The sequence below is a fragment of the Anser brachyrhynchus genome, assembly GCF_964034855.1.
Source record: "Anser brachyrhynchus genome assembly, chromosome: 3".
NCBI lineage: Eukaryota > Metazoa > Chordata > Aves > Anseriformes > Anatidae > Anser > Anser brachyrhynchus.
This window is the reverse complement of record NC_137696.1, coordinates 5,226,692-5,241,399: the sequence shown is the minus strand read 5'-3', so window position 1 is coordinate 5,241,399 and position 14,708 is coordinate 5,226,692. Positions and strand designations below refer to the sequence as shown.

Below are 14,708 nucleotides of genomic sequence, written 5' to 3'. Positions count from 1 at the left end.
AATAATGGAAGTCAGCACAGTTAATGACAAAATGCACAGCTCAATGCTGGAACCTATTCTGCCATAATTTTATTAGTTTCTTGACTAAAGACATGTGGTTCTACTTACATATACCATGACCACATTTCTGCTTCCAGCATAAAGAATAAATCTGTATATACAGATTTTTTGAGCTTATACTACGTATGGCTAATTTATACAGGACAAAGTACATAGACAAAAAGCAAAGATATTTCTTAACTGAGAATTTAAGAATACAGTCTTACTGGCCAGAAGCTTGTTTATCAAGTACTGTGCAACTTGTCTTTGCTGGTAAGCAAGTGGAAAAAAATCATATTAACATTTACAGGTAAAAAGTACTAAAAACCTTGAAAAAATCATTATAAAATGATTATCAACTGCATTCTCAAAAAGCCTGTCTACACAGATTATGTGTTGGATGCAGTCTCTTTGCAAAAAAACCGACTATTTCTGCATCTTCAGAATGGTAGTAAATGCAAATCCAGTTTTAAAAAAAAAGTTCTTGCTATGACATTGACTTCTCTGAGATTGAACAGTGTAGTACTTACATGACTCACTTCATGTGGCACTGCTGAAAATGTAACAAATACTACATTTTGCTATTCAGCGCAGCAAACTAAGAGCACTAGTAAAATTTAAAAAGTTCAGTTTTGGAGCAAGATAAACTGTTTGCGCATACTCTGCTGTGCTTGTGACATTCCAACCAGTATTTTTCTTACAAACCTGGGCAACAATAGATACTCTTCCTTTAGAGGTAAAGATCAAAAACTGTAATGGCTGATTAGCCTAGAAATGCCAAAACACTTCTGAAATACGCATGTTGTGCTATTGGTGGAGTAAGGTTAAGTTTCCTGAACTCATAAATTTGTTTTTACCCTACCTTGAAGGATCTACACCACTTAGCATCACATGAAGATCTGGTCCAAAACAAACGTAGAGCCTATATTCTTTTAGTAAGGATCTAAATTTGTTTTGAAAAACCTGTTTCTTTGTTCCCCTTAATCAAATAGTTCCTTACTTCAGCATTTGCATCTTACTTAAAACACTTCAACCACTAGTCTCCATGCCTTAAAAAGCATCATCTTCAATTCTGTTTTACAGATAGGAAAATCAACAGAAAAAAAAAGATATGGACCAGTTACTACTCTAAAAATTTGCAAATAGTAGCAGAATCAGTGAAGAACAGGTTTATCATATTACTAGCCAAAGTCAAAATGTCAATGTTTAATGGTGTCTACTTGAAATAGGATGCAGTAATAGAAATACTAAATATCCCTAAATTACTCAGCCTTTCAGGTCTTATTCACTTTGAAATTTTCAATACCAAACAAACTAAAATACCGAATTGAGAAGCAACTACATTAAATTGGTATCTTAAACTTGCTGACCTGAGTGATTATATCATCAGCACTTTTAGCTTGTGCTAGGCTATGAGCACTAGCAGTTGAGAAGGCTGAAGATGAATGTACCTCCTTGCGCTTTATCAGCAGAATTATTAAAATTAAAAACCTCTGAGCACTCTGCAGAAGTCAACAGAAAAAAAAAGGTCACAATCAGAAAACACTAGCCTTTTAATAATACCCGTGTAAATGCTAATTTCTCCCACTGAACAAACTTTAAATTCCAAGGAGAGCAGGAATAAAACCATAGCGTCTTCTCAGAAGACATTAAACTGGTAATATTTCATTTTGCCAACCCAAAAACATGGGGGGAGAGCTAGGGAATGCCATTTTTACATCTGTGTTTCATCAAGAAACATTGGAGTTTAGCAAAGTTAATTTTATGCTGCTCTTGGTTTGAGAATTAGTTTAATTTACTTGAATTTTAAACAATATCTGAAGTTGCATTCCTCGTATATTACCTGTTAAAAGTAGGCTAACTAAACTTCTGAAGGTACAGGAAGAATCTAGCACAACTGAGCATGAACTGAGCATGCACTGCCCATAAAAAGCAGTGCCATGTGCTTATTTATGTTTGTCACATTGGGAGAAAAATTACGTTTTATTAAGACTGTATTAATATATGAAACAATCTTTGGTTCAGGTATAAATGAATTTTTATCTAGTCATCAAAAACCAAATTTAACTTAAGATCTTCACTATGAAGTTTACACTTTCTTATGCTTTTATTAAAGTATTTTAGCCAATGACATACCACATTTTAGGTTTTCCTAGTGCTTCCACAATTTTCTAATGTGCTTTTTAAATTGGTGGGGATTAGAATCACAGCTAACAACTGTATGATAGGGGCTCTGAACTTATCTTCAGATACCAAAGCAAAAGGATACCAGGAACTACTTCTACTTAAATGTTTTAATTTTCAGTTCACAGCTGCAGTCAACTAAACAACATTTTGCACTGCATAACAAGCTGCTATTAAAGTAAAATACTTTAATTCAGTACTGAGTTAGAGACTCAATTGGATGAAGCAACACCAAGATTCTTCTGTGCTTTCAGATATACACCATCATTTAGCTTCATTATTTGTGATTTTTTGGTATTTTTCATAGCATATTTGAGGATTGAGATATGAATATCCCTTGTAACATTCTTCCACAAATTCCCAGGTGCATTCTAAGTGCCTTATAGCACTGAAACAATCCTTTCAGGACATAAAAAGATACAGAAACTTAAATATTTTTTTTTTCCCCAGTGATAAAGGCATTCATGTTCCTAGAAATGAAAAGGACTTCGTACAAGAGGTCTGGAAAGATCTGTATTTAATTACACCTTTCAAAACTGAGTTACACAAAACAATTTCACTGTTTATACTCAGTACATAAATTAAAAACTTAGGAGATGAGCAAATATAAGCAGACTACGTAACTGTTTTCTGGAAAAGCATGTCGTGAATAATTTCCCCCTTGTGATGGAAAACGAGGGAGGAGAAAAGGGATAAAGAAAATTAATTTAAGAAACTATAACACCTCTTTTGATCTTGCATGCATGCTGGAAATAGGAAAGTTTCAATCATTCAGTCTAAGCCTTATTTAAAGAGCAAAACATCTGTGCAGCTTAAAGCCTTAGTTCATTAAAAGAAACTATATGCAAAGAGTTAAGTGAATGGTAACTGGGACATTCTTGCATCTTTACTTATATAATAGAAACATTTATAAATTTTCCTGTATTCCACAGAAAGCAATCAGGGTCCACTGTACAAAAAAAGCTTCCCCCCAAGTCAGTCAGTCTGCCATTTCTTTTTAAATCTTCCATTACCTGCTACCTTAAGATCTTCAGGTTGATTTTTTAACAACTTACTAAATAAATTATATATGAATTGAACGTTTTCCAGCAATTTAGAAACCAAGTACAGGAAAAGGTACTTCAGAGCAGAATTTGACAATAAGCTGCTCAAGGTATTTGCTAAGGAAACCCTTCTCTTTTTACTTAGAAAATTAAAAATACTAGTGATAATGTCTTGCTGCAGTACAAAAATCTATGTAAAGCTTTTGCTGAGACGACATAAATTCTAATCCATAACATATTTTCCTCAGCAAGTAAATCCATTTTCCCCATTCCTTTGAAGAGGCCAGAGTCTACAGAAACATCCAACACTTTGCATAATACAGCAGGACCATCAGACAGCCTCCTTCAATTCAGCATTTTATTTACTGAAGCAGAACATTCAAATCTCCTAGAAGGACACGAGAAATGCAATTTTTGAAGTGTAGTTCGCTCTTTTGAATATACCTATTTGAATACTTGTAAGTCATGTTGCTGTGACTCACTGAATATTTGGCTTATCATTTCACAATTTCTACCATGTTAAACATTTGAAAATGTTATATGTCAGTAGCTTAACAATCAGAAGAGTACTTAATAGCTGACAGACTTAATTTCTGTCTGTTGTCCATACTCTAACTGTTTCTAAGTACCTTAACATGTTATACATTACTCTGCTTTCAAATATAATTACTTTTTAGACCCTTATAGTGACTTTCCAATACCTAACAGGGGCCTACAGGAAAGCAGGAGAGGGACTCTTTGTCAGGGAGTGTAGTGATAGGACAAGGGCAAATGGCTTTAAACTAAAAAAAGGTTATATTTAGATTAGACATGAAGACATTCTTTACTACAAGGGTGGTGAGGCACTGCAACAGGTTGCTGAGAAAGTTGTGGATGCCCCTTCCCTTGCAGTGTTCAAGGCCAGCTTGGACGGGGCTTTGGGCAACCTGCTCCAGTGGGAGGTGTCCCTGCCCATGGCAGGGGGTTGGAATTAGATGGGCTTTAAGTTCCCTTCCAACCCAAACCATTCTGTGATTCTATGATTAAGTATCTCACTGTGCAACACAATTCATATCACAGAGCTAATTTTGATCTTCAATTATGCACGAGAGATCCAAAATCAGATTGGCTGTCTCCACAGCTACTTGTAGGCCACTGTACTTTGCAGCAAAGCAGTCTAGTGTCAGCAAGTCAGCAGCGTCTACTGAAGGCTCTTTTGGGCAGCTCTGTATAGTTGGAGAGCCAAAGTGGGGTTGCAAAAGCCTCCAGTTGAGATTCTGAGTATTACTGTTAATTCCGCAGCCACATTTTGAGAGTAAATCTGACCAATTAGAGACAGAGGGAAAACCTGATGGGACAAGCCAACAGTGTCCATAAACCATGTCTGTGAGAATTTCATCATCATGACTCAGAGAGCAAGCTACAGACTCCAGGGAGCGGCAAAAAGCATCAGCAATCAACTGGTATTGTGTCTGAGAACAATCTGCATCTTTAAAGCTGCTAGTAGACAGACTACAAGTCTAAAAAACAAAAGCAAGAAAAAATTAGAATAGTTTTACAGAAATAGCTTTAGTCAAACATTTGAAGTGCTGTTATTTTTAAAGATGGTTCAGCCTTAACAGAAAAATTGTTAGATTATTCTGACAGAAAAAAATTCTAGACATATCAAAGCTGAGTTCTGCAGATTATCACTCAATAAAAACAACTTAATTTTTACTTTAACACTTAAACACTATTATAGATACCTAAAGAAACATTAACAAGTACAAATACAGTATTAAACTCTGAAAAAGATGCCCCTAGCAGAGTGCTTCAAAAACACCCCTTCGTTTTATGAGATTATAAAGAAGTGCAACATTAACCTACAAATGACAAGTGCAAACCGTAACAGTAATTCTACAAAACGTTTTGCTTCCTAGGTATATTAACCAGCTTTAAAAAAAACTCATCTTAAACATACCTTGTATCTTACATATGAAGCCAAATGACTTTCTGTACAGCCGCCTCCTAACAAAGCCAAGGGTTCCTTAATTGTTAACTGTAACACATGCTCTGCAGTTTCACAGGCACGCTGAAAACCATATGAATTTTTCGTTACACATACCATAATAAATAAGATTTCCCCCCCAGACTTTAAAAAAAAAAAACAAACAACACCTACTGGAATAAAGATTTTTAGTAATTCCTGGGAGAAACTTCATAAATTTGAATGGTGTGAATATAAACTTGCCACGTCACTTACAAAGCCATGTTTAATAACTGAAGAATAGTCTTTATTTGTCCACACTCCATATGGAAGAACAGAAAAAATGCTGTATTTTATTCCTTTTTGCAAAGCTGACTTACAAAGTCAACCAATATCAACACCATTTTTAGAGTAACTATCCAATGGAGAACTATCCTTGACTAGCCTTGCAGGCATTGCTGGTGACCTTTCGATGGGCAATTTTTACTTTGTGCTCCCATTAACCAAGAATGAGAATGAAAACATTTACCTAGCACTGGCTTTAAGAACAGGTGAAAAAATTCTCTCTGAACAACTTCCAGCATTAAAATAGAGGCGTTAAAGGAACACAAGCACTCCAAAGATTTTGAAAGTCTGGAAACAATGGAGTTTCTAAATCACTTTTTTGAAGCTATTTCCTTAAATCTAACTAAGTTTCATTTGGGAACCAAATATTTTTTAAACTCACTGTATTTATACTTTTCTTTTCCCTTTATTTTTTCCACTAAAAACATGACTTTTTCAAGAAATATTTCAAGAAAACGTGCCCACCTTCAGTTCATCCCACGCTGTTTCATTTCTGTTACAGAGTACCAAGCTGCAGACAACTGTGTCATTAGGAATTAGATGGACAAAATGTTTTGAACCAAAACTCTTAGTGCACACATCCTTCAAACTTCCGTAACAACTGGGAGAAAACGAATGTATGGAAGCTATAGGCTTGGAACCTGCCCAATTAAGAAGAGTAGAGAACAGCATGTATTAATGTCCTCAGAACAGATGCCTGTTGCGTTTTATAAAGCATGAACATTTTTCCCCTCTTGGCTTTTTAAATTATGTTCTTCAATATCTAACATTTGTGACCACAGAGGAAATTGCAAGCAGAAACCAGAACATTTTCAAAGTGCAAGATTTAGTTTTAGTTTAAGATAATAGGTAACCTTATTACTCTCAATAGAAAGGAGTTTGAAAATAATCTACATCTGCAGACGGTTGCTAGAATTAGATACTCCTCAAGGAGCAACCAGTGATCATCTGTGTGGTATGTTGCCATTGCAGCTAGCCAGTCACTTGAATTGCTTTCAGACAAGAAAGGATCACTTTCTGGTTTGAAACACTTGCTCTGCTGCTATGACAGGAGAGACAGAAATAAAGAGAATCCCTGCTCTGCAATGACAGCAACCTAGGTAGGTTTTCATTACAAGACTAACATTAAGGGTAACAACTTAGCGCAGAAAGCTTGCTCCTTACCTGTCATTTGACTCAGGGGTTCCATCACAGATAGCCCAGCTCTGTCCACAGCCATGACTTGATTCTCTTTCAGATACTGTTTCAATGACGGATGGATAACTTTCTGGCACACTACAAGGCCCACCTCATCATTAACCAGCTGCTTTCCTACATTAAGCAACTGATTCAGCTCTGACATTTCTAGAGAAATTCTGTGATGGACTGTTATCGTTCCTTCTTCAGGGTTGAAGAGGTCTCCTGACATGGACACACAGAAAAGTGCTATCTTGATAGTGTCAGAAGAAATTCTTTTGACAGAAAGTAGTTTCGCAAATTGAATTTCTGGTGTTTCTATCAGTAGTCCAGGAAGAACTGTAGAATCCAGAACTCTTCTACCTTTCACAGGCACTGTTACACACTTTCCTAAAACAGCTTTAGTTTCAACGTGACACGGAATAGTAAACATGAAAGCCTTTACTATTAGCATGGCGAGATGATCAACTTCTGTTGCATTAAGCATGCAAGCGGGTTTGCTTGTTAATATGCTGCGTGCCAAACAAAGAAGAGTCTTGAGATTGCTAAAATCCACAGATACTCGGCAACCACAGGCCTCAGATTTGAGGTAGTCAGTACACAAACTCAAAAGATGTTTGCTTATTTTAATGACAGTGCAAGATGGAACATGTAGGCTTTTAAAGTTTTCAATCAAGCTACAGCAAAGAATAGCAGTAAATAAGCCACAGTCGCTGAAGCGGGCTATATGGTTCTGTACAGAGGCTGTTAAAACCTTTAACACAGGATGGCTGACAGAAAGACGGCCAAGTATGGCTGAAGATTGTGAAGTTATACACACATAGCCTCCTACACCATTGTGGAGTTGCTTAAGTCTACCAGCAGGACCATAGCAAGATTTTAATATCCTATTTAACAGAGACAGTGACTGGCTAACTGTATCTTTAGTTAAAGGGTCACTAATAAATAATGAAGGCTTTTTGGCTTCAAGACGAGACATTTTCAAATTAACATTTTAATTCTGGCCTCCAAATCAGATTTTGTTTTTACTTGGATCTAGAATTCACAGCACTTTAAATTCAAAATTTAATTCACAGTACATTAAATTCAAATTACTACATTTTATTCTTTGTAGCCAAGGATTACTATTTTCAATGTGAAACAGTATGATAAGTACATTTGATTATCTGCTCAGGATCCATCTCTTAAAATGAGGCTTAAATTGTGAAATTTATATATAATGACAACAATAAGCTATTTCATTCACTACGATCATCTTTTTTAGTTTCCGAATGTGATCGAACAGATTTTTTTGCAACAAAGTTTACAAGCATGGTTCCAAAATGGACACCTATAAATGACAGTCCTGCCACAAGTAGAAGGTTCTTTCTACTCCAGCTAGCTTTCCTCATCTCTTCTTCTGGCAACACTCACAGGTGAAAAATCTTCAAAGCTATTTATATCTACAACAAAAAACAGAAAGGCATTAGCATAATCTTCTGACAATATCACATAGCTTGAACTTCTACTTTTTTCCACACAACACCACGTAAGGACAAATACCAATCTATAATGCTATTTGAGAATACACATTAATATTATACATAAGCATGCAGTACACAAACTACATTTTTGTTATTATCTTCAATTCTGACCTCCAGATTTATACTGTTTTACTTATAGGTCAATAAATAGCAGGCTACTATAAACTGCACTGAAATGTATGAAAGTATCATAGCGTATCACATAGTATCATCTTAGCGTCATAGGGACTTAAGCTGCTTTAACACAAGAACAAAAGAACTGGAATGCTCAGCATTGCTTCCCAAGGAACTACTTCAGAAACAAAAGCTCTTAACGTTCAACCAACTTTTAAGAAGCCTCTGAAAGACATCTTGCATTACCTTTTATTTAAGCTCTTAAACACTTCAGAATTTAAATATGTATTTGTTTACATTTATACATAATCTCTGCAGTATTTAGACTTCTCTCATACTTAACCATTCTTTTGTATTGTAATCAGTATTGCTATTAACAACATGACCTATTACTCTATGTAAAGTCACAATTACTTCTGAGCAGTTTTGAACCTGAAAAAATGCTATTATAGACCAAGTCAGTCACAGGAATTTGACTATTGTCTTGAAAAGCGACGGGGCTGGTTTCTAAAACAAATTTAAGTCCTGTAATAGCGTAACTCAATTCATCTTATTGCACAGGATTTAACACCAGTTTGCAAAGATTCATGATGCAATTTTGGGGTGTATCTAACGACCATGTTAACTCAGCTGCAAAAGAATAAAAAACTCTAGAAGACTGCATCTGTTAGAAAACGCATTTGACTCATCACCTGCCTCAACGCAGACAACTAACTACGGAACTTACCTACAACAAATAGCACTAAAGCTATTTTTCTTTATTTTTGTTATCTTTTTGCATCACATATGCCACAATCGCAGGTTCTGGCACAAAGTTCTCTGTCTTCACTTGGAAGATGGGGCTGGACTTGATGTGAAACCACCCCCAGTGCACCAGCCCAAGGCCAGCTCCCATAACAATCAGGACTTTGTAGCTCTTCCAGAAGCTTTTAAGGCCCATTGTAAAGTGGCATCTACCTAGGTAAAGACAGTTTATTTTAAAGATATTCCACAAATCCTTTCTCTTCTAACAGCACAGAACAGATAAGCCTGAACGTTAATATCTTTAATTACAGTGCAGCCCATGATTAAAACAAAATGATACAAGAAAGCCTTACTTTGTGACCTTCAGGAAATAAAAAGGCTTTAAAAACAACCTCAGTTCAGGCATCTTGAAACGTTAATTGCTACTTCTGCTTTAAGTTTCAGGACGCTAAACCTTAATAAAGCTTCATTACTTTGTTACGTTTACCTAATTACACACGTTACCGCTTCAAACGGCAAATATATGAAGAGGAAGCCAACGGAAAGCAGTTTTAAAACGCGCTATTCCCCCCATCTAAAAATAATAAGAGTATCCGCCCCAAGCCCGGCCGCCCCCCACTCGCCTCAGCGCCCCCCCTCCCCAAGCACCTCAAGCTCCCGGGGCCGCGCGTTCGAGCCCCCACCGGCCGGCAACAACCTGCGCGCGGCGGCGTCCTTCTCCTCGCCTGCCATTGGCCAGCCCCTCTCCACGTGACCAGCCTTCCACCGAGCCCCGTCCGGCCGCTGCCCCCCAGCCGCCATTTTGCGTTCGGGCAACGCTGGGCGGGCAGCGGCTACACCTGGTGGCCATTTTGGATAGGGGAGAAGAAGCTCGCGCTCGGCGGCCATCTTGCTTGGGGGCAGGGGAGCCGTTAGAACCGTTAGGGGCTGGTGGCGTGGTGCCCGCACGGCTCGGCAGCCCTGCTCCGCCGGTCACCGCTTTTCTTAGCTTTTCTCTAGAAACCAAGGTGCCAGGCGGTGGTTCGCGGAGGGGCGGCGGCCGGCTGCCGCCGCGCGTCCCTCAGGCGCCGCCCTGTGAAGCATCACCCAGGCTTTTAAAAAAAAACACCTCAGCTTTGCCCCGCTCCGGCTGCAGTCACTCTGCATCACTCCTTCGCTCACCTGGCTGAGCCTTCGTGCAGGTAGACGGTGGTATCTTCACCGAAACACGTTCACGAAATCGTCCTTGCCTCAGTTCCCTGACTGCTTCTCCAAACGCCCCGGCGGCTTGTCGTATTCTGCACTTTCCTGTATTCACGCTTCTCTGCTTTCCCCGTACTCTTGCTGTCACTATCACTGTATCATGTCACTATCTCCTACCATACTTGTCTTTTTATTATTATTATTTTGTTTGTGCAGAACTGCAGAGTTTATCATTGCAGCCAAAAGGCAGGTTTTTAAAAATTGTTTTTAAATTAAGACAAATTTTAGTTTTAATCTCTACACAGAAAGAAGTGTAACGCTTTATGGAAAAATAAATAAATAAAATCTGGAGTAGCTGGTACTTCACTCAGCTATACAAAAGGATAACAACCAGCACCTGCCTGTAATTGGCCACTCTCACGTTTCTTTCATTTCCCTTAAATCACAACACTTGTTTAGTGAAAGTGTAACGTTATTGCAATGTATTGTTGTGCTCTGAAAGTGCATTGGCAATTTGTGAATGAAAATGTTTAGATAACAATGAGCTAAAATAAACTTTTTGGTAGAGCATTTTCCAATGGTTAAGTGGAAAAAAGGCTATGGTGGGCCTGAAATTCCTGAGACAACAACACGTAAAGATGCTGCTGTGTTCCTCCAGATGTAGAAATGCTTTACTAAATATGTGTATTGCTCAGTGTCACCACTCAGTGACCTGAGGTGTAGGATCAGAGCTCAGAAACTGACTGAAAGAGCCTTGAGTCTGCACTGGACAGCACTCACTGTCTGATATCTAAACTCTGAGTTCAGAAAAAAATATATATCATGAAGGTTAATTTTGATTCTTTTATAAAAAACAGTTATTATTGACTACTCTTAGAGAGGTCCTCAATTAGTGTTTTTGTTTTTGTCTTTTTCAGGTGCCTGCTTCTCCCCACACGTGGTAAAGGCACCCAAAGATGGGCAGAGTGTGAACAGTTTGCAGCTGTTGTGTTAGAAGCTGCTGTATTTTCAAGTGGGCATGTATGGCAGGAATTTTCAGTTCCTTATCTCTACTGAACTCCAAATTGCTTCAGCACTGGCAGTCCCTTCTTTGCTAAGGTAAGATGGTGTTCATCAACTGACTGAAAATACTTTAGCTTGCTTTCTGGGAAGCCCTGTTTCCTCAGTTCTTCTGAATGTCTACCATTCCACTTAGCCTCAAATTTCAGAAAGAAAGATATTCTGCTACATCGTTTTTGAAATATACCTCATTCTTGCTACCAGGAACCTATATGTTTAATTCTAGGGCTTTATTTTTTTTTCACTTTCGAGGCTGTCCATTAAAAATTTAGGTGTTAAAATACTACCAACAACACACGAAAACTTGTTGGCTTTATTTTTAAGACTATAATTTCTGAGAGTAGCTTTTCTATCTTATGGTTGTCTTCATGTTTCCTTATGCATAGTCTCATTTTCAGGCTTGCATTAGTTTGTGAAATATCTGATATTCCATTAAACAGATTTTGTCACCAAATAGCAGCAATCATAGTAGATCTCAATCTCGTGTTTTGCAGCGTGGAAAATGATAACGTATTTTGAGGAGCGTTGGCATCTTTTCTTGTAGAACAGATTTTTTTTTTTACTGATTTCTGAATATTAGTATTTTGGTTTTGTTTCTTCTATTGCTTTGTAAATTAGTTTTGGAAACGGTTTCTTTCTTTTAATGGTCCTTGTCACAGTAGCGTTGTTGATGGGTGGCAAATTTCTACATAAAAGAGGTTGCTGATGCCAGAATAATTTAGATGATAAACACCTATTTCTAATTTGTTTTCAAGCAAGACATGAACATTTGCAGAGGAGATGATACTCTGGCATATTTTGTTTCAACTCTTCTTCATATCATTGCTACTGTAAAGATTAATGATAAAACGTTACCAGTCAAGATATAGTTCTTGAGTTCACAAACCTACAGCACCATTGTGAAATTTGTGCCATATGCAGCTCAGAAATAGTGTACCACCTAGGTAGATTAGGGAATGTACCTTGTGTTCTATCATTGTTAGCCTTTTGGTTACCGTAATGCAAGGTATAGATAATTCCATGTCAATGTTAGGTTTGCTAATATTATCTTTGCTGTTGTAGGAGCTCTTTGTTGATGGCATGCTCCACAGCAAATTGTAATTCTAAATTTAAATAAAGAAACGATCTATAGCAATTATCACTCTTCTTTTTTTGGTAGTTTTTGCCTCCTGTTTTTCTATTTATTTTTATTTTTTTTTCTTTTTGGTTGGGGGGACAAGGTGGAGGGATTGTTAACAAAGCTATAGATACTCACCTTTCACTAAAATAATAAAAAAAAAAAAATATCTGCAATGCTGCTTCAAATTTGGAGACCAGATTTTTTTTGTTTTTTACAGAGAATCTGATAAGCCATAAATGTCCAGGTTTTGTGCTGTTTGGGAAGGGATGTGATGTATCTTATTACCTGCTTTTCATTTTTCTGTGGGGGGGGTAGTCCTTCCTTGGAGTTCTTGAACACCAAGAGTATAATGTTGTGTACCATTAAAAGACATTGAGAAACACAATTGTTTTTTGCTTTGGTGGATGCCATTTCCTTTTAGCTTCAATCTGTCCTAGTTCTAGCAGCTGCTGTTTCAAGAATTACTAGATTTTATCTCCTACTAAGATTCTTACAATAGTTCCGCTACATTTACTTCCAAAGTGAAGTAGCATCTTACTACCAGACTGAATTGAAAAATATGATATTGTAAGTGATCAAGAGCACTGTTCCCTACGCTGTTTCTGAAACTTGCTATCAGTAATGTTGACAGAATTTACGTGATAAGGTAGTAAAGATTTTAGGGCTGTTTTGTGCAGGGGAGGATGGTAGTCTTGCGTTTCATGGCGTGGTATTCCAGGTTCTGTCTGTGTGAGCATTATTTGAAAATTCACTTTGCTCTTTATTACTTGCTATTTAGTATTACTATGGAGCTGATGAGTTGCAGTAGATACAATTCCTCTAACTTTGAGCTTTTTCAGAACATAGTAAAAACGTCTTATTAGCTATATTGAAGTTTATTTTCAGTAGTTACTTGCGGAATGGCTCTCAGTTCAAACTCATTCTTAAACCGGTTGTTACTGTAACTGTGTCATTTCTCACTGTTTACGATGCATTTACTATTTCTGTTTCTTACTGCTTGGATATTGACATGATGTATAAACAAATCATTGAAGTAACTGGAAGCTTTCATTGAGCCAGTATATGGAATTGCACCCTTGCAGCTTTCACTTTTTCATGTAGTTGTTCTGAGGTGTCAGGTCTCAGCATTTGGATGTTTGGAATGAAAGCACTGCAGAGAAATGATTATCTAATTCAAAATAATTGTGGTTGGATCTTAAGATCAAAATTATCTGTGCTATGCTATGTTGTTCTTAAGTTGGTCTTTATCTTGTTTTGCCTTTTTTTTTAAAGCTAAATAAGGATAATGACTGCATTTTTAAATATGTAAGTGTAGTGCCTGACAGAGAAAGATATCACCAGCCTGACTTGCGTCCTGAAGTTTTGACAGCTCTGTCACAATGTTTTACAGTAACTGGAACTATGCAGTGGGAAGTGGGTACATATTCCTGCATTCTTACTCTTTTTCTGTACTATCTCTTAAAAAAAGATCAGATTCCTCTAGCGTGTTAAGAGACTACTCCTTTAGGAAACTTTAGAATGTAGAAGTCAGCTCTGTTCTCAGCGTAATTTCTGTTGCAGTTTGTTTATTGCAGCTGCCAGATACAGACACTTGCTTTTTTTTCTTGATTTTGAAGCTTGAGCTGTCTTACTGGTTCTTATTTTCTGCCAATATAGATATACTTTCGATCACTTGGTTTTCTGTCCAATCCCCATCTCTCCCTTGTCTGATGCCTTTGGTCCTATCCTGTGTGAAAGAAGAATGTATCTTAATTTTTTATTCTCTGGTGTTTGTAGCTATTAATTTGGTACCATTGGGCCTATCCCATGTCTGTTCCGAATTCTAGCATCGTGGGGCTAGCTGGAAAGGCTTTCACTGATTTCACATAATTTGCTGCCTTTTGATAAGTGAATGTTTAGCTCCTGTTTATGTGGAGAGTGATGAACTTCTCCAGTATTTTCAGTGTAGTGATCGTAATTGTTGTCAGGTAGGAAAAAGGCAGTTAAAAAACTGAAATGAATTTGACAGGTGACAAGAGTTGTGGCTTGCATTGCAAGTCTACTTGAAGGCTGTAGTCATTTGAGTGAGTTACAGTGTTCTTCTAAGGAAAAAAAGTCTTAGTGATTAACTAGATCTTTCCTCTTGTACCCAAGGGAGGAGAGTGGGTTTAGCTTCCAGCATGAATTAACTCTTCCTAAGTTATTTGGAATGGCCCTGGTCAGGGTCAGGATCTGTGCAGCTGAATACTTCTCAC

General features: G+C 37.4%; 2 protein-coding genes across 13 annotated transcripts in view; one reads left to right on the top strand and one right to left on the bottom strand.

Annotated features, from left to right (window-relative positions):
• Positions 1 to 2,725: 2,725 nt before the first annotated feature.
• Positions 2,726 to 10,413, bottom strand: MKKS (MKKS centrosomal shuttling protein). 7 transcript variants are annotated; one of them, XM_080585552.1, is made up of 6 exons: positions 10,275 to 10,413; positions 9,097 to 9,322; positions 6,721 to 8,174; positions 6,022 to 6,197; positions 5,206 to 5,316; positions 2,726 to 4,765 (listed from the first exon to the last, which is right to left on the bottom strand). In XM_080585552.1, exons 3-6 carry the CDS (start codon positions 7,709 to 7,711, stop codon positions 4,328 to 4,330), a joined length of 1,716 nt encoding a protein of 571 aa, XP_080441678.1. In that variant the 5' UTR covers positions 7,712 to 8,174; positions 9,097 to 9,322; positions 10,275 to 10,413; the 3' UTR covers positions 2,726 to 4,327. The 7 variants fall into 7 exon arrangements, with proteins under 7 accessions (XP_080441678.1, XP_080441682.1, XP_080441680.1 ...); XM_080585556.1 differs by having other exon boundaries at positions 9,097 to 9,326; positions 10,275 to 10,411; XM_080585554.1 differs by lacking the exon at positions 10,275 to 10,413 and adding an exon at positions 9,811 to 9,945.
• The window catches only part of SLX4IP (SLX4 interacting protein), a 79,290-nt gene continuing 74,738 nt past the window's right edge, over positions 10,157 to 14,708 (top strand). For 4 of the 6 annotated variants that reach the window (XM_080585560.1, XM_080585567.1, XM_080585570.1 and 1 more), the window contains exons 1-2: positions 10,157 to 10,294; positions 11,213 to 11,393. The gene's annotated coding sequence lies outside the window, so the exon portion shown is untranslated. The other 2 variants (XM_080585564.1, XM_080585563.1) reach the window with 2 other exon arrangements.

Coding starts and splice junctions, on each gene's coding strand:
- MKKS (XM_080585552.1), bottom strand. CDS start 7,711: ATGTCTCGTCTTGAAGCCAAAAAGCCTTCATTATTTATTAGTGACCCT. Junction 5,317..6,021: donor CAGCGTGGGATGAACTGAAG/GTGGGCACGTTT, acceptor TATGGTTTTCAG/CGTGCCTGTGAAACTGCAGA. Junction 4,766..5,205: donor CTTCATATGTAAGATACAAG/GTATGTTTAAGA, acceptor TTTGTTTTTTAG/ACTTGTAGTCTGTCTACTAG.